Genomic DNA, 17,929 nt, shown 5'->3' with positions numbered 1-17,929 from the left:
TCCAGTAAGGCTCTGTAGGAGATAAAACGACATGGTTTACACAAAAAGATAAATAGCAATCAAGGCAACATATCTTAGGTGCCAAATGAGTGGTTCAGATAATACATACTATGGAATGAGAGGATGGAGAAATTGCTCTACCCACAATTCTGAGGGAGAACTTCACAAAAGGGGCTGACTAGCTGAGGCTTAATGGATAAATGGAAATAATACAAAATCTGTATAGTGGACTGGGGATCACACAGCTCCCCATGTAAAAAAGTACCTGTTGATGATTATTTTAATGCCATCTAGTCCCATTATTTTAGAATATGTCTAATAGGAAATTCACGTAGAGGCTCGTCCATGATAATTGTCCACAGTTCATTGTCAGAAAAACCCATAAAGCAAAAAGGTTTTTTTGCTCACTCTGAGGTATTAGAGGAGGTTTGTAAGGACTGGTTTCACTGACCCCTTTGCCCTCATTAGATTCAGAGAATCATCCCTCTCTGAACAAAGGTGCCCTCACTGGAAACTGGGCTCAAGATTTGGAGAGACCTTACTGCAGCCTGTCTGTATGGCTTTGGGCATTACACAGTACTCTGCATGATGGTGGGAGGCAGTTATCAACAAGGGCGACAGAGGCTTTGGCTTCTCAAGACACTGCCTGGTTTATTCCACAAATCCCAGCCATCCAGTAGACGTTTACAATTCTGCATAAAATGGATGCAACTGTACTCACTGCGGGAGGTGTTGAATGGCAAATGAGCAAACAAACGAGGTGGAGGGGGAGCCACCCAAACCTCCATTCCTAGGGGCTTAGAAGAATCATTTTTTTCCTTCCTCCATGTGAAAATATAAACAGTTGCTTTATAAACAGTTGTCACTTTTTGACTTATAAAGATTCACAGTCTTTCCCTTTTGTTTACTTTGATGACCTTTGAAATAAGCTGCAACCCAAAGACGCAAAAAATTTTTTTTCCATCTTCATTTTTCATAAAGAGGAGTCTCTGTTACCACAGCTTGCTGGAAGCCAGCAGGCTCCTGAGGCTGGCTGTCACTTGGGTCCAGGCTTGCAAGGCCTTTTGCCCCAAACCCCCTCACTGGGCAGCTCGGAGTAATGTGCGTTACCAGCCTGAGAGCATGCTAAAAGCCAGTTTTCTGTGGGTCAGTTCTTTTTATAAGGCAAATTTTACAGCTGCTCTAAAATCTGGGACATGCAAATTGATATAATAACTTTGTATTTCCTTTGCTCTTGTTTGCCCGAGAGACAGTATTGGAGATAGGACTGCATCTCTCAGGAATGTTCCCCCACCCCTGGTGGCACCTCGCCATGGCCAGCCTTCTCTACCTTCCGTGGCTCTTTCCTCTGAGCTGCTCTTCCACCCACACTGGGCACAGATCTGAAAAGTCCGAGAAGAGCAGGAGGAGCCTTGGAAAAGTCCTAACGTCTTGTCTTTCATGCCTTGAAAAGTTCCTTTTCTTTGATTTCTATCTCTTGGTGAGAAATAGCACACAGCCACCTGTCCCAGTTGACGTAGCGTGTGAATTTTCACATTGAGTATGGAGTTAGGGGATACATGATAAAAAGAGTATTATTTAGCTTTTATTGTTCCTGACTCCAGAAATAATGCATTCTTCCTTTGTGGTACTAGGACAGTCCCGTGTCTTAGTGGTGGTGGTAGTTACCCAAATCCGTGCATGGGATGAAACCGCCCCCCACACATACACACACATGAATACATGTAAAATATGGCAAAAGCTGAGTAAGGTGTGTAGTCTAGTTAACAGCAATGTGCCACTGTCAGTATTCTGGTTTTGATGCAGTACTACAGACAGGTGAGATGTCACAGTTGGGGGAAGCTAAGTGAAGGTACACCAACTCTACTCTTTTGGCAACTTGTTATGAAACTGTAATTATTTCAAAATGAATTGTTTAAAAAAGTAATGCATTCTTATTGTAAAACATTCTAAATTCCAGAAACATGCAACATTGATTGTAAACAATCCCACCCTCGCCGTTAATAATTTGGCATCAGTAAAAATAGGACCATGCTATTTTTTCCAGCTTACTTTCTCATTTATCAGTATGTCTTGGAGATAATTTCATGTCTGTCCATATAAATTTATAGCTTAAAAAAAAAAAATGCCCGTAGGGCATCTGAGTGGCTCAGTCGGTTCAGCGTCCGACTCTCGGTTTTGGCTCAGGTCATGAACTCGTAGGTTTGAGCCCTGCATCGGGCTCTGCACTGACAGCACAGAGCCTGCTCGGGATTCTCTCTCTCTCTCCCTCTGTCTCTGCCCCTCCCCCACCCATGCTGTCTCTGTCTATAAATAAATAAATAAATAAATGCTTAAAAAAATGTTTGTATACCTTGACTCTATATGATGAGATACCTGTAGTAGTATTCCGTAATTTTTTCAACTGGTCTTGTATTGGTTGTTTCTGAATTTTCCCGTTGCAGTCAGTGCTGCCGAAGATCATCCTTGGGCGTCTTTATCTTTGCCCATACCTCTAAGTGTTCTTGTGAAATAAATTCCTAGAAGTGGGTATTGCAAGACTGAGAAAGCAGCATGTTTTACATTTTGATAGCAACGGCCAGACTTCCAAGTTGCCGCTTTGTCCATCTCCGAGGGTTACCATTTGTATGGAATATATCATATGTGCAACAAAATGGTCCTGCTGGCTACCCCCAACATGTCTGTGACCAATTTATACTCCCTGCAGTGATGAATGAGAGTGGCCATTTCCTTACCCAGTTACTAAGTGGGTCCTACCCACTTAACAAAATTTTCTGTGCAAATCAGTTTTTTTTTTAAGTATTGTTTTAGTTGCACTTCCTTAAACATTAATGAAATGAAACATTTCTTCATGTGTTTATTGGCTATTTGTATTTCGTCTGTGAATTGCTTGTTTATATTCCTTGCTAAATATTTGCAGTTCCCAAAGAGTGTGCCAAAGTGCTGTGGGATATTTTAAATTTTTGTGAGAAGCCCAATGATACTTGCCATCTGTGAGATACTATAGGAGCCAGTAGCTTGAATTAACATACAGTTATCAACCTTAGCTCACGTTGTGCTCCTTTTGATGATGCCATATATCTTTGCAAAGTTGAGTATTTGATAGTTGCTGTGGTAAAAACAAGTACCATGGGAAGGTCGGTGTGGAATAGGAATGAGGGTGACGGAGTCCAGTGACTCCAAGGCTTGGGAAGTTAGGAAGTATCCAACAGGCACACACATCTCATTAGTAAGTAATTGTGGTTATTAAAGAATGAAATCAAAATATTTTTTCTTTCAACTTATGTGTATTATTTTTTCAAACAGTTTCGCAGTTGTTAGGGCATAAATACTTCCTAGGTTGTTTGGACCTAACTACTTAATAAATGGAACTGTTCGATATTTCTTTTGGCCTGGAGGCACCATGAAAAAATTATTGAGGTGTAAGGGTGCTATGAATGGAGAAAGCTTGTAATTCCCAGCCATATTTCATTCCATGACTTTCATTTCTGTTACTGGTTTGCAAGAGGTTTGTTCCTTGAAGGAATTAGCAAATGTTTTGCCCCTTATTTTTTTGGTTTTGAATATTCCTATTAATTATTGCTGTCCCAGAGATTTCGGTTGTTACATTGACATATTTATACATCTATTTTTTTTTTTTTTTTTTTTAGTTTGTGGCTTTGTGTTCGTTCTTAGAAAGCCCATTTTTTACCAGAAGATTATAAAATATTTTCCTGTTTTCTTCTAGCACTTTTGTAGTTTCTTTTTTTACATTTGATTAGTTTCTCCATCTAGAATTTATTTCAGTGCAAGGTAGGGACCCAACTGTATTATTTCCCTAAGATCTAGTTGGTTGTCTTAATACCCTTTGTTGAATACATTAGTCTCTTCACTACTGTTTATAGTGGTTTTTTAATGTTTATTTATTTATTTTGAGAAAGTGTGTGTGCGCTTAAGCGTGTACACATAAATGGGGGAGGGGCAGAGAGAGAGAGAGAGAGAGAGAGAGAGTCCCAAACAGCCTCCCCTGTCAGCACAGAGCCCAACTCGGGGCTCAAACTCACAAACCGTGAGATCATGACCTGAGCCGAAATCAAGAGTTGGATGCCCAAACAATTGAGCCACCCAGGCACCCCTCTTCACTACTGTTTAAATGTCACTTTTACCATCTTCTGGACTCCCTTCTCTCCCTTCCAGTGCTTAGTGTTCTGTCTTAGAATTTATGCATTTTATTTGTTAATATACATAACTTCTTGTACTACATCATAAGCTTTTTATACTTATTTCATCTCTGTGACCTATAGCTGCTTTCTCTTTACCTTCTTCTCTCCTAAAGCCTTTTTCTAAAACTTATATTTAAATATACACAAATGTAGTTAGGATAATATAATGAACCTCATGTACCCGTCACTCAACTTCAACATTTATTGATTTATGACTAATTTTTTTTCATTTATTCCACCACCTCCTTCCTTCCTCCTTTCTCCTTTCTTCCTTCCTCCTTCCTGTATTGCTGAAGTAAACTGTCTTGACTGAACAAATTATCCTTATTATTTTTCATCAACAAGCTTTGGTACATCAAAGAGATCCTTATTTATCTCAGTATTGTTGTTAAGGAAACTCAAGAGTTGAAGATCCAGATAGATAGAAGAGATAAATCAGCAAGCATAATAAAGCTTCTCCTAAATAAGTTAAACTGGGATATCTTTTACAAAAAAAAATTTGTAATTTAAAACATTTTATCCAAGGTACCTGGCTGACTCAGTCGGTTAGGCATCCGACTTCGGCTCAGGTCATGATCTCACAGTTTGTGGGTTCAAGCCCTGCATCGGGTTCTGTGCTGACAGCTCAGAGCCCGGAGCCTGCTTCAGATTCTGTGTCTCCCTCTCTCTCTCTGCCCCTCCCCCACTCATGCTCTGTCTCTCTTTCTCTCTCAAAAATAAATAAACATCGGGGTACCTGGCTGGCTCAGTCGGTCGAGCATCCTACTTCAGCTCAGGTCATGATCTCACTGTTCGTGAGTTTGAGTCCTGCATTGGGCTCTGTGCTGACAGCTCAGAGCCTGGAGCCTGCTTCAGATTCTGTATCTCCCTCTCTCTCCACTCCTTTCCAACTTGTACTCTGTCTCTCTCTCTCTCTCTCTCTCTCTCTCAAAAATAAACAGTAAAAAAATTTTTTAAATAAATAAAAAATTTAAAAATAAATAAACATTAAACAACAAACAAACAAGTAATTAAAACATTTTATCCATACCTTTACAGAAATGTATCTTATGTTCCAAAGTTAGGAACTCTTTGGTTAGAACAGATATTATTATATCAGTGGAAATTGTTAATACTTTACATGTAAACTTTTGTAAGTGAGGTTAAGACTGAATACCTTTGATATCACTTTCTTTTTTTTTTTTTAATGTTTATTTATTTGTTTTTGAGAGAGAGACAAAGAGAGAGCAAGCACAAGCAGGGGAGGGGCAGAAAAAGAGGGAGAGAAAGAATCCCAAGCAGGCTCCGTGCTATCAGCACAGAGGCTGATGTGGGTTCGAACTCACGAATCGTGAAATCATGACCTGAGCTGAGATCAGGAGTCAGATGTATAACTGACTGAGCCACTCAAGTGCCCCTGACATCACTTTCTCAACCTCACTCTTACCCAGTAGCTCAGGGCCCCTGACACTTCTTCTGGGTGAGGGGACTCTTATTTGCATTGTAAAATTTGGAGCACCAGGCCAAAGATGATCTAAGACAAATGAATACTCACTCTCTCATTAATACTGTGTATTTCTCCCACCCCTTTGTGTGGGGAGAGTTTAGAAAGTCATTTTTAGCACTCCAGCTGCTGCTCTGAGCATAGGCTGTGCTCCTGCCACCCCTGGAAGGGAGGCATGCTACAGTTCCAACTCACTAAATGCTCCATTCATGGAACCCCTCTCTACACCAGACAAAGCTCCATATCCTTGGGGCCCAGGGACTATGAAGAACAGGGCACAGTCCTTGCCTTCAAAGAGCTATACTCCAGGAAAGGAAATTGTGGATTGATAACTATGATGACAGGATTAAAATTTTTTTAAAAAATCAAATTAAATAAGCCGTTGGGCACTGAGTAGGAAAAGAATATGTCTTGGGTCAGAGAGGGGGGTGGTGGTTGATGAAACCTGAGGAAGGTTTTATGGAGGAGGTGATGTTAGCTGGGCCTTACAGTTTGAATGGAATTTCAGTAGGCAGAGTTGGAGAGGGTGGTGGGGGGAGAAATAGAAGGAACATCCTGGACAGAAAAGCATTTGTAAGTTGTCAGGAATGGGAAATTGTCCCATTCAGCTACAAAATAGATAGACGAAGTGGAGGAAATAGGAGGTAAAAACAGAAAAGTAAGTCGAGACTTCAGTGCCCAGCAAATTCTTCAGGCAATTGGAAGTCATTGAGAGATTTTGAACTTGGGAGTGATACAGTCAGGGCTTTAAGAAGTTTCTCTGTAGTCAAGTGTAAAATAAGTTTTGGAGGCAGAGACCAGTGAATTGTTTTCATCTTCCAGGTGTAAGATCTTTGGTTCCTGAACTAGAACAAGGGGAGTGTTCACAGAAAGGAGGGAATGAATTGACACACGAAGTGACTTTCAGACCCCTACAGACTTTGTGTGTGTGTACATATTAGTCCTTAAAGATATTCATGGCCTGTTTCCTGTGATTCTCTTCCCCAAGCCAGTGTCAACTAGGAAGTAATTACACATCACAATTAGCACCCTTTTTCTGACAGCAGCAACAGCCAAGTGTCACCTTTTGGGAACTTCCCGAGACCTTCCTAAGGATTTGTCCTCATCTGATAAATAGGTTGAGGTTTGGAGGAGTAACCACTTGAAATGCTTCCTGGCCTGCCCTCTACGATTGGTGGGTAACTATGGGTGGCACTTGCCCACCAAGCCCTTTCTTGTAGGGGTGACCAGGCTGAGTAGCTGAAGTGTCCCATGGTCATGCCTCCCGTCGATTGGGCTGTCAGTAAAAAGGACAATACGCTGAGCCCTGTACAGATGCCATGGGTGGGTCCATATTCCCAGTAAGCACCGTGCCCTGCACTGTGGAAATCAGAAGATAAGAAGGTGTTCCTAAGAAGCCTGTGGTCTGGTTATAGATACGATTTAATAGACCTGAAGCAGAAAACAATTAAATCCTAAACCTTATTGTAGTGATTAGAAAAGATACAGAAGTTGGAGAACTGTCTCTTGCTTTCCCATCTCCTACCCGCCCACACACACACCCCACACCCACATACAAATGCAGTCTACCTTTTAAATAATTTTTGCTGTATCTCTTTCTCCACATTTGTATGATTAAGCATGTTTCTGTGAATTAGAAAGTTTAGATTCCTTTCTCAGCCATCCCCCCTTCTCACACCCTCCCCCTTTCAGTCTGACTCAAAGCCATAAAATACTCCTGCCTGCCTGCCTTTCCTTCTGTTTGTATGAATTAAGTCGACAGGATAAATATTCACATTCCCAACTACAGGCTGCAACAATGTTTGCCTGTTCTGCCCAGTGAGTCGAGAGAGAAAAAGGGGGCCTGACATCACCCTATACTGTACATTCCCGGCATAGATCATTTATTCAAGTCCCTGAAAAAATACAGATGTTTTACCAGCCGAAATAAAATCCTGTGTAAACACTGAGCTTGGAAAAATGTGGCTCTGACTTAGCCGTGGGGGTTGGGGCAATGCAGAGAGAAGGCAAGGCAAAATGGCAGATACAGAAATTTTATACTTGGCTGAATGTGATAGGGGCAAAAGTGTTCTCCCAAAGTCTGCATGCTGCAAAAGAAGAATAGGATTTGTGGTTAAGAAAATATAGTTGCAAAAGTGGATACAGGTGCTGATCTTCCAAGTCTGGGATAGTGAATGATTACGATACATTCAGCTCATTTATATCTGACCTCTGAAATGAACATCTCTTTTCTCTTTGGAGTTGTCCTTTTTCACAGCCTGCCTAACCTGGTCCTGTTATTGCTGGATCCTGCTGTTTCTGGAGCTCAGCTGCTGTTGATTTTATAAGGGGGAAAATTGCCTGGAAGCCATGCTTGGTGAAGAGGAAAACCCATCTCGGCGTTGCATTCCCAAACAGCCATATATCATCTTGATCTTGTCTAACACAAGTCACTATTTTAGTCTAGCAGCATAAACCAGACATACTTTACTGGTGCAGTGCAAGTTTTTTCAGAGATCTGCCTCATGACTCTTTTTAGGCCTGTGGCACTTATTCAAAGAGTATTACATTCGCTCCTGTGGAGTCACTTTTAAGATTCAAAGCTGCCCAAATGGACCCAGTGCTTCATACAGATGCTTGGGGGCTCCCCCGAGTCTCTCTGTGTTTAGAGTAGGCATGGGGGTCGGCAAGGAGTAACTGCTTCCAGGTTCTCCAGATTCCTCTTTGGTTCTCCCGGAGTTTCTCGGGGCTTGCATCTCAAGGGCAAGGACACTAGCCTGCTGCCAGCTGCTTCCTGGCCTCCCGTCCTGAGGGCATCTTCTGGCCAGTCCCACTGCCTGCGATAGTCCTGGGTGGTGCTGCTGGTTTGCCCTTGGTTGTTTGCGTGTGCTTTCTGTCTTTCTGACTGGGTTACAACCATCTCAAGTCGGCAAAGCTTCCTCCTGCTTCTTTTGCCAAAGACACCTCTTCCTCCACTCTAGTCTTTTTTTTCTAAGGGCCTGCAGAAGCTAGAGGCAACCCACTGGCCTTTGTCCCAGGGTGGTCATTAATAGAGCTCCTTTTCACTCTCAAAAGAATTCGTGCTTTCCAAGATAAATTACCCTGACTAGAGCAATCATCAAGTGGATATTCCTAACCCAACTCATGAGATCCCTTTTCCTCATTCCCAGACCTGCCACGGGATATTATTCCCTTGTGAGCCCCGTAGTGGAGGATGGCTCTCCATCACCGGCTGCCTGAGTTAAGAGGCTCTTTTCTGACCTGCAACTCCATGTCTAACACCAAGTTGCCAAGTACGGCTTCTTCAGCTTCCAAAATGTCTCTCAAATGTATCCTTTCCTCTCCTTTCCACTCCTTTTACCATCCGGACCGGGGCTCTCACAAAATCAGAGTCCTATCAGCACCAGGCAGATAAGTGAATGAAGGGAGACGAGGATAAGCACACGGCCCTCCGAGTCCAATCCTTTGTTTTGAAACTTTTGAAAGAAGTCTGAGCTCAGTAAATATTTTATTTTCCTCTTGTTTCTCCAAAAGTTAAAAGAAAGAAAGAAAGAAAGAAAGAAAGAAAGAAAGAAAGGAAGGAAGGAAGAAAGAAAGAAAAAGGCACATAAGCAGTGATAAATGACACCGACACTCCACCTTAGGCCCACGAATAATAGGCAGTCGTGGGTGTGACAGTGAACTGGACCCCCGCAGGTGACTATTGACCCCCAGGTCTTCTGATTTTTCAAAAGAAGTTGGAAATCAGAATGATTCTGATGTGAAATCTCCCAGTTCGTAAATGACGGGCTAAAACTACCGTGTAGGTCAAAGAAAACACCTGCAGCTGCTTTGAGCCCACCCACCATCCTTGGCTCTCAGTATCTGGTTTTAACCCTCACCACCTCTAGCCTAGACTAATAGTAATCTTGGTCATCCTGCCCCTTCCAGTTCCAGCCTCCACACTGCCCTGGTCTTTCCTTTCCAAATGACACATCTAATTATTTGAGCACTGTTTCTAAAGCGGCCTTTGCCACCTACAGAACAGAGGACGCGTCCCTTGCTGGTGCATTTAAGATCCTCCTCATTCTGACCTGACTCCTCTTTCCAGCTGTGTCTTCTATCACCCCACACACCGCTGACTGTGCCCTTGTCACACACAATTACTTGCTGTTCCCTGAGCAGTCCTGATGCTTTCCTTCCATTCATAGGTTTTTTAAAGAACAATTATAGGGGCGCCTGGGTGGCTCAGTCGGTTAAGCGTCCGACTTCAGCTCAGGTCACGATCTCGCGGTCTGTGAGTTCGAGCCCCGCGTCGGGCTCTGGGCTGATGGCTCAGAGCCTGGAGCCTGCTTCCGATTCTGTGTCTCCGTCTCTCTCTGCCCCTCCCCTGTTCATGCTCTGTCTCTCTCTGTCTCAAAAATAAATAAACGTTAAAAAAGAAAGAAAGAAAGAAAGAAAGAAAGAAAGAAAGAAAGAAAGAACGAACAATTATAGATTTCCAGAAAAACTGATCAGGTAGTACAGAGAGTTCCCATATCTTCCTTTCCTCTCCAGTTTTCTCCTGTTATTAATATTTAACGTTGGAGTGGTATGTGTGTTACCATTAGTGACACATTATTTTTAACTGAAGTCCATAATTCACGTTAAAGTTTATTCTTTTTGTTGGCGATACTGATATTTTAATACCCTTTCAGATTTTTTTTTATAATTGAGTTTCCTCTGCTTGCACGGTCTTCCCCAGATTCTGGCAAGATTTGCTTTAAGGCCAAATAGGAATATCACTTGTTTTGCAAAGCCTTCTCTGACTATTTTTGGAATGGGGGCTGGAAGGGAGGGAGCAAACAGGAAAAGGGAGAGAACTAACATTTTTATCATGTGCCTAATGTGTCAAGTAGTAGTATATATTCCTTTGAGTCTTTCTGCAGATACTATTATACAGTGTTTCACTGAGGAAGCAGAGGTTAGGTAAGTTGCCCAAAGCCCCACGGCTAGTAACGGTGGACACCCATGTCCACCTGGCTCCAGAGCCTGTACTCCTCCCACAGGGCTGCATTTCCCCGCCCTGATCTGGCCTCCCTGCTCTCCCTACTGCAGTGAGGGGTGCAGTGTTGTTCAGCTCTGTCTTCTCCTCACACGTGTTTGCAGCAACTCACCAAACCCAAGGGCATGTGTCCCAAAGGCAGAGTCCGTATGGGAAGAGGCACCACATACCGGTGTCAGTTCAGCAGACGTTTGTTCAGTTCCTGCTCTGCACCGGACTTGGTGGAGGGTGAGGCCAAGCATAAGAGGAAGGTGATGGCGATGCTGTGTGCAGGTCATAAAATTGCGACCAGGCAGTCAGGGAAGCTATGGACTTTCCGTTTATCTGTGACTAGGATGTAAGCTGCGGGGAGCAGGCATTCATTTGTTCTGTGCAGAGGCTCCTAGGATAGTGCCTAGTAGTAATTGTTGTTTAAATATTTGTGACAAGTTTGGGCCACCTGAAGTGACACTACACTTCTTAGACTGCTCATGTGCATTCAGTGGGTCACACAGCTTCGCTTTCTCTTTGGGTTCAGTGCAGTCCTATATCATAGGCTGTTTTCAAATTGTCCCAGGCCTGGGCCAGACTGTACTCCTGGCCTGGAAGTTCTCCTGAACCAGAACTTTCAGAGAAGGAGGAAGGAGGAGGAATCACTTTGCCCCCACCGTCTTTTCAGATCCTGGGAGCTGCCTGGTGCTCCTGGACCTGACCTTGGACCATAGTTCCAGAGGCCCAGCCTCACCTCTGGACTTCACCCCAAACGATGGCCTCATTTTGCTTGAACAAATTAAAACAAACCCTCTAAATGTCATGTGAAGGTAGCCGTGTGTTCAAATATAGTCATTAATTTTCTTAAAGAAAAAAAAAATGATCTCAAATACAGTAACTTGTTTCAGACATTTGTTTACAAAACTTTTCTCCCCTCTCCCCGTCTTCTGCTCTCCCTCTCCTTCCCTGCCCGGTTTTCCCTTGACTTCTGTGACCCTGTCTTTCACTTCTCTGGCCCTGTCTCTCCTACATGCTTCTTTCCACCGCGGTTCTTTTAAGTGTACCTCCCTCTGCAGTTGTCCCATGTAAATAGATCGCTCTCCGTTCCTGGTGAATAACCAGGATCACAATTGTTGTCTGGGTTGTGCCCAAGGTGACAGAATTGATGGACCTGGAGGCTGATTTTCATAAACCAGAGCTATGAAGCGTTTCAAAAACAGCCTTGTTTTTGCCAAGTAAGGTGAGCAAATATAGGACTAAGTTTAAACATCCATCAGGAGTTATTTTTGAGGTGATTGCTTCTAAATGAGAGGCATTCGAAAATCTCACAGCTTTCTTTACAAGTAAATTCCACAGTCATGTATTTTGCTGGTGTCTGCTGATTAATTACGATCCTGTGACACCATGAAAAACCCTGGTGGTTGGTTGTGTGCAGCTGTGGAGAAAAGTAAAGCAAGGCCCAGTGAGTTTGCCAACTCCTTCAGGATAGTGCGGATTCAGGCAGAGGGAGGTGTTTTTTTTTTTCTGGCAGTCACCACAGAAGAACAGAAGCCCCAGCCAGACCCATTTCTCCAGACTTCTCGACGGGCGGTTTGTGTCCCTGCGGGGGTGTGGTGAAGTAGTGATACTTGATCTGTTGCCTCTGAATAACAGATCCATTATTAGAGGAAGCATTTTCAAGTCTCCACATCGGGATTGTGTGCCTTCTCCTATACGATTACTTGTGTTTAGACGACAAAAAGAAAAAAAAAATAGTAGTTACATATAGTAAAGTAATCACAGTTATTTTGATTCTTTAACCAAAGGTGCTCTGCATGTGTTTGTTGTTGGTAATTGCAGACGTCTGACCCAGGAAAACTGCCAGCTCACTCCCATTTAGGGGTCTGATGATTCTGGATCTCTTTTATCTTGGCCTCTTCCTTTTTCTCATTATTCCCTTCCATATTTAACTTTCACTTAATGCTCCTCGTTGGCAGGAGAGAAAAAGTTAAATCTTGTTGCTTAGGAAGTCATCTGTAGCTCTGGTGAAGGACACAATAGGGAAAGAAAACAGACTAATTATTAAAATAGACTTTCAAAGTTCTCAGTGTGTTTATCCATACTTGTGTTGCTCCGCCCACCTCCCCCCCCCCTTTGATTTCGGTAATGGGGCTGAAGGGTTTCTGTGACATGCGTCGTTCTCCTTGGCACTGGCTGAGGTCAGAGGATCTCTCTCTCTGCTGCAGGTGCAGATTTGTGCTCCTCGCAGTGTCGTTGATGTCATCACTGAGCATGAATCCACAACATGCTTACGTAAGCTGCGTGCACATGCACACAGTCATGGGTCTGCTGGATTTGTGGCCTTCATTCTAAATAGAAGCCACCTAGAGATACAACAGGACTTGTCTTTCTCTGCTCAATTCTAATATGTAATGTCACATAGAGTGAGAATAGAATGCGTCTGCCTTGGTGCCTCCATTCTGGACATCTCCGTGGAGAACTGCTAAAAATAAAATCTAAACAGTTTACAAACATCACTACCCTGTGCTTGCAAAGGCAGGCATCATTGTGGCCTGCTTCTTTGGCCAAGACTGTTCTGATAAACCCAGCACATGAGCCAGTTTGGACTGTGAGACCGTTGATTTTTCCCTCTTCAGCAAGACTTTGATTTTGAAAAGGTACATTTTTTTCATATGAGACCACTAACATAGAGCAAGTCGTTTGCCTTTCTTTGCTAAAATCAATGTATAGGTTTTCTGTAGCTAGTAAGCTCTTCGATCAAATAGCTGGTCCCTGAATAGTCCCCTTTGCTTGGAATTGTGCAGGGAACCCAGGGCATAGGCCGGGATCGAGGACATAGGGTTCTTACCAGTTGCTGTGTCTTCCCACACCAACGTGGTTTTCTGCAAAGAAACCAGAGCTGTGTTCTGCAGGTGTCTGTTTTCTTTGAGGGGAATATTTTGAGGAAACCTAACAGGGAGGAACTGAGCATTTAGGAAAAATATATTTTCACAGCAGGATATTGCTTTTTCTCTTTTTTGGTTTAGGTTTTCCATTTGTTACAAGCCTCCTCAGACTCCAAATACAGACTGAATACATACTTTCAGCAGGAGCTGGCTGACGTTGCTGTTTGTACCAGAGCCAAACTCTGGCTGGCCGAGAGGTATGTTAAAACCCCACATGAGCGAGGAGTTATCAGGGGTTAGGAATACATTGGAGAATTGCAGTTTCTAGTTGTGGGAGTTTTAAAAGTCATTGGCATGAGTTTTATAAACTTATTGGAGTATTTATCTTTTTAGAACTTTGGGTTGTGGTAAAGAAAGAAAAATATTTTCCTGACAATTTTTCTGAAACTGCTCTATGGCTGGGGGGCATGTAATATGGCTTTTTATCTGTCCACCAATCAGCTTGTTTCTATTAATACCTGCCATGTGCCCAAGCCTGTGTCAGATGTTATGGCAATGAAAGGCAATAACTGACTAAATCATGTGGTACAAACTCTTAGGCGCCATGGCAATTCATAGATTAAAGATTGGGGTAAGACTTGAATAGGTACGGGGAGACCATTAGGGTGTGAATAAGAAAAAGACGTGGAAGTTGCCCCTTGTAAGGTAGGTAGTAGAATAGCTTGAATTTTGAATAATCAAGGCAAAGGAGTATGGATACATTTATTTTTTCACTCTGGCCATTGTCAATTTATTGTGGAACTTAGAACATTTACTATGTGAAAGATGGAACAAAAAGAATTTCTCATTTAATACGCAGGGAGTCCTCTCTATAACATTGTGTTCAAATCTGTGTCTGTAAGACTCTGATGTTGGTAGGAGAGTGTTACTGCAAGGACCGCCCCCCCCCGCCCCAACTGTGTCCTCTGTAAGCTCCAACACACTGGGTCCAGCAGAGGCCCACATGCTACCACATTCCATGCTGGAGTGTCTTGCATTTGGTTAGGAATCAGTGCATTGGTTGTCTAACATAGAAACCTTTTTTGTTTTTCAAAAACGAACTTTTGTTCCCTTTTGTTGGCTCCCTACCTTTTGGAGGCAGGAAACGGGTATAGTATGACGCCCAAAAGTCAGTGTAATCCAACAAAGTCTATTGAACACAGGCTGTAGCCTGTGGCCTTTGTGTTAGGAGATGGAAGGGACGCAGATATAGAAGAACTAGCTCTGACTTCAAGGAACTCACATCCAGGAGGTAAGGTAATAATTTGCATCCATATGACAAGGGTAATAAGAAATGTATGTAATAAGCACAGGAGTAGCCCAGAGGAGGGACGGGGAAGGGCCTTCAACAGATGAGTAGAATTTTACCAAGTGGCCGGGGCAGGGAGGGCATTCTGGGCTCGAGTAATATCAGAGTCAAGAACATGACTGCGTGAAATGGCAAGGCGACGATGGAGAACTATAAAGGTAGCTCTTCTGGAACCTAGTAGAAGGTACACGAGACCGCGGAAATACGTGGAGGCCACTCGGCGAAAGCTCCTAAAGGAAACCTTTAGGCAAAAGGGAGCCCCTGAAGAATTTCTCAGTGTGTAGATGTGTGAGTCTCCATGTCTGTCTAAATACCTATAGCTTTGGATGGGGATATTGATGGGGAAATTCTCTCATGTCTGAAATGCCAGTAAAGTGATGGTTACCTCTTATTTTTAGACCAGTTTTTGTTTTCTCTCTTTTATGTAGAGAGAGCGAGTTGATTGACCATAAACTGCCTCTGAGCCTAGTATCGTTTGCTTTTCATGTGGCTTTTAGGTAACTCCCCTAAGCTGCCTTTTTTGGGAGAATAGGGAATTATAATCACATTTGTGCTCTCATCTGTTTATCAGTTAGCAGGCCAGGTCCTCCTAGCTGTTGTTTCTGGGGATCCAGAAGTCAGGGCTCTCCAGGAACCATCCTATGGAAATCTCTGTTTCCATCCAGGAACGCCCCAAGAGAGAACCTGAATCTCCTATTCTTCAAGTGCTATAAAAGAGTTTCTGCCCCCTTAGCCTGCTACCCTTTCATGGCTGTCATAAAAAATCATCATCTGCTGGCTTCCTGAGCCCATTCCTTCTTGTTGGGTGGGAAGGAGCAGATGGTGTAACAGGCCAGCATTTGAATGGACCTTCGTGCTGTGCAGTCAGTGCCTAAAGATGGGTGACCAAGCTGCCTTCAGCCTCCTCTTCAGCTGGAGAGGACACTGTGGCCTCTTTAACTTTCCCTCTGGTCCCTATTGCAGTTTTCTATTTAGGTTTTTCAGCATCATCACTCCCCACCCCCCCACCCCCCCCCCCACACATGCACTTTCTCTGATTTTTCTCCATGACATTCCAGCCCTAAAAAACAAAAGCATGAATCACCGCAGTTCACTGCGTTTCCACCTTCCTTGCTGAGAGTCTAGGAAAGCCGCTTTTATGTTTCCAGTACAGTCAACTCTTTATTATCCAAGTGTGAACTTTATACTTTGTGGGTGGTCTGTAGGTGGTTCCTAACACCAGGCTTCCTCTTGCTCCCAACACACTTTTACCGTATTAATCAGGATGTGTTCAGAGCCTGAAATAAAATTTGGGAGGAAAGCACACTGCCAGAGCACAATTCATTCCAGAGCTGTGTATCAGTTTTTCTGTATTATCCACCCCATTGACATGATAACCTTGAGGTCCCCAAATAGAAAAGTGTAGAATTGAATGTTAGTGATGAAGCTTCAGCCTGCCCCGTGAGACACACCTGCCTTGTCCCTGAGGTCCTTTGAGAGTGTTGCTGTGGGAAGCTGTGTGTCTAATACCTCCATGCTCACGTGAGCCCATTCTGGGTCCTAATGGGCCATTCTTGAAGCCAACCCCTGTGTTCACGTTATCACCTGCCTTTCCCCTGAAAGACGTGGCAATGTGGAGTATTCCCAGTTCTAATGGGATGGTAACCTTCAGTTCTAATGCTGAAGAGACTCTTTATGTCTCTAGCAATTTACATATGAAAGAAGAATAAATGTTCCTTTGTGCCTACTCAGGATTTTCTGTATCTTTTGAGTATAAGCTATGAAACATTAATGTTATTGAAAAAAAGAAAGTTTAAATTTTTTATTCTACAATTTATTTGATTATTGACTTGAGTTCATTCAGTCCAATAAGTACATAAACATTAGTGAGGGTGTCATTTATTTGTCCTTTTATTCCCGAAGAAGGTTTTTTTTAAAAAAAAAAAATTCTTTGGAGCCATTGGATAACCAACCAATTCGGTTTTTAAAATTTTGACCCTGAAACTGAGAGCACATAAAATAAAGACTTTTGTCATATATTTATGTTTTGACTTTGCAAGATTAATTGGGATTTATATGAGGTGGTTAAGCAATAGCCATGGAGTTGTTGGGGAATTTTTGGTGATGAACGGCCAGCTGGCAACATGGCCTGAGGAGAGGCCTGGGCTTCTGCTCTTACAGGCCGCTTTTCATTCCAAGATGTCAAAGCCTTTATGGAAATCAGCTCATTAATCCTTCAAGTTCCTTCCTTCCCCTTTTTCCTCCATCCCTCCCTCCTCAGTCCAGGTCAGTGTCTCTCTCATGGCGAGAAGGCAGTTTACCAGCTACTGAAGGAAAATGAAGCCGACCCAGGTCAGAAGTGGGGTGTGCATTGGGGTCCGTGGCAGGCCTGGAGAGGCTGGCTGCAGGTGCTCTGCGAGGGCTATCAGCAGTCTCCTGCCGCCACTGCCCCTCCCCAAGCCCCCCCTCCCCGTGTGGCCCCGTCTGCCACCCTTGCAAATGACAGATTCTAGCCCTGCTGCCCCAACTGGATTGTAGGCCCCACCTAAATAGGAAGGACTTTTCGAAAGCCCTGTCAAATAGGACTAAGAGGTGAAAAGACTTACTCTTTTGATTAAGAATTGGAATTATTATTTGGGGCTTAAAATTTTTCGGAAATCAATTTGGTTATAAAAGGAAGAAGTGTGTGTGTGTGTGTGTGTGTGTGTGTGTGTGTGTGTGTGTGTGTCTGTGCCCGCGTGCGTGTGTGTGTGTGCGCGCGTGTGTGTGTGTGTGTGTGTTTAGATAAATGTGGTGAACTGAATGAACCATCAGACTAAATAAGTACAATGGATGATGGGATGACCAGGAAGAAAAATGTGCCCCACTAAATTTTTTTCACCTTTTTTTTTTCTTGGTTGTCAGTGTAGTGTATGCTTATCCTAGAAAAGTAGGCAAGTGCGAAATTTGAAAGCGAAGAGAATTTAAGTCTGCTTTTACCAACATTTGGGTGGAAACCACCATTTCTAGTTCACAGTTTTATGTATGTACTTACTTCATCTTTTCTCCTGTGCCTTTTTT

General features: G+C 43.1%; 1 protein-coding gene across 4 annotated transcripts in view; it reads left to right on the top strand.

The window, feature by feature from the left end:
* Window positions 1–17,929, top strand: part of THADA (THADA armadillo repeat containing) — a 325,833-nt gene that overhangs the window by 212,695 nt on the left and 95,209 nt on the right. For all 4 annotated transcript variants that reach the window (XM_042932129.1, XM_042932128.1, XM_042932131.1 and 1 more), the window contains one exon: window positions 13,684–13,799. In XM_042932129.1, the coding sequence (XP_042788063.1) occupies window positions 13,684–13,799 (116 nt within the window). The remainder of the gene's footprint in view (window positions 1–13,683; window positions 13,800–17,929) is intronic.

Source organism: Panthera leo, chromosome A3 (genome assembly GCF_018350215.1).
Source record: "Panthera leo isolate Ple1 chromosome A3, P.leo_Ple1_pat1.1, whole genome shotgun sequence".
NCBI classification, from domain to species: domain Eukaryota; kingdom Metazoa; phylum Chordata; class Mammalia; order Carnivora; family Felidae; genus Panthera; species Panthera leo.
The sequence above is the reverse complement of the archived record's forward strand: the minus strand, read 5'-3'. Positions and strand labels throughout refer to the sequence as shown.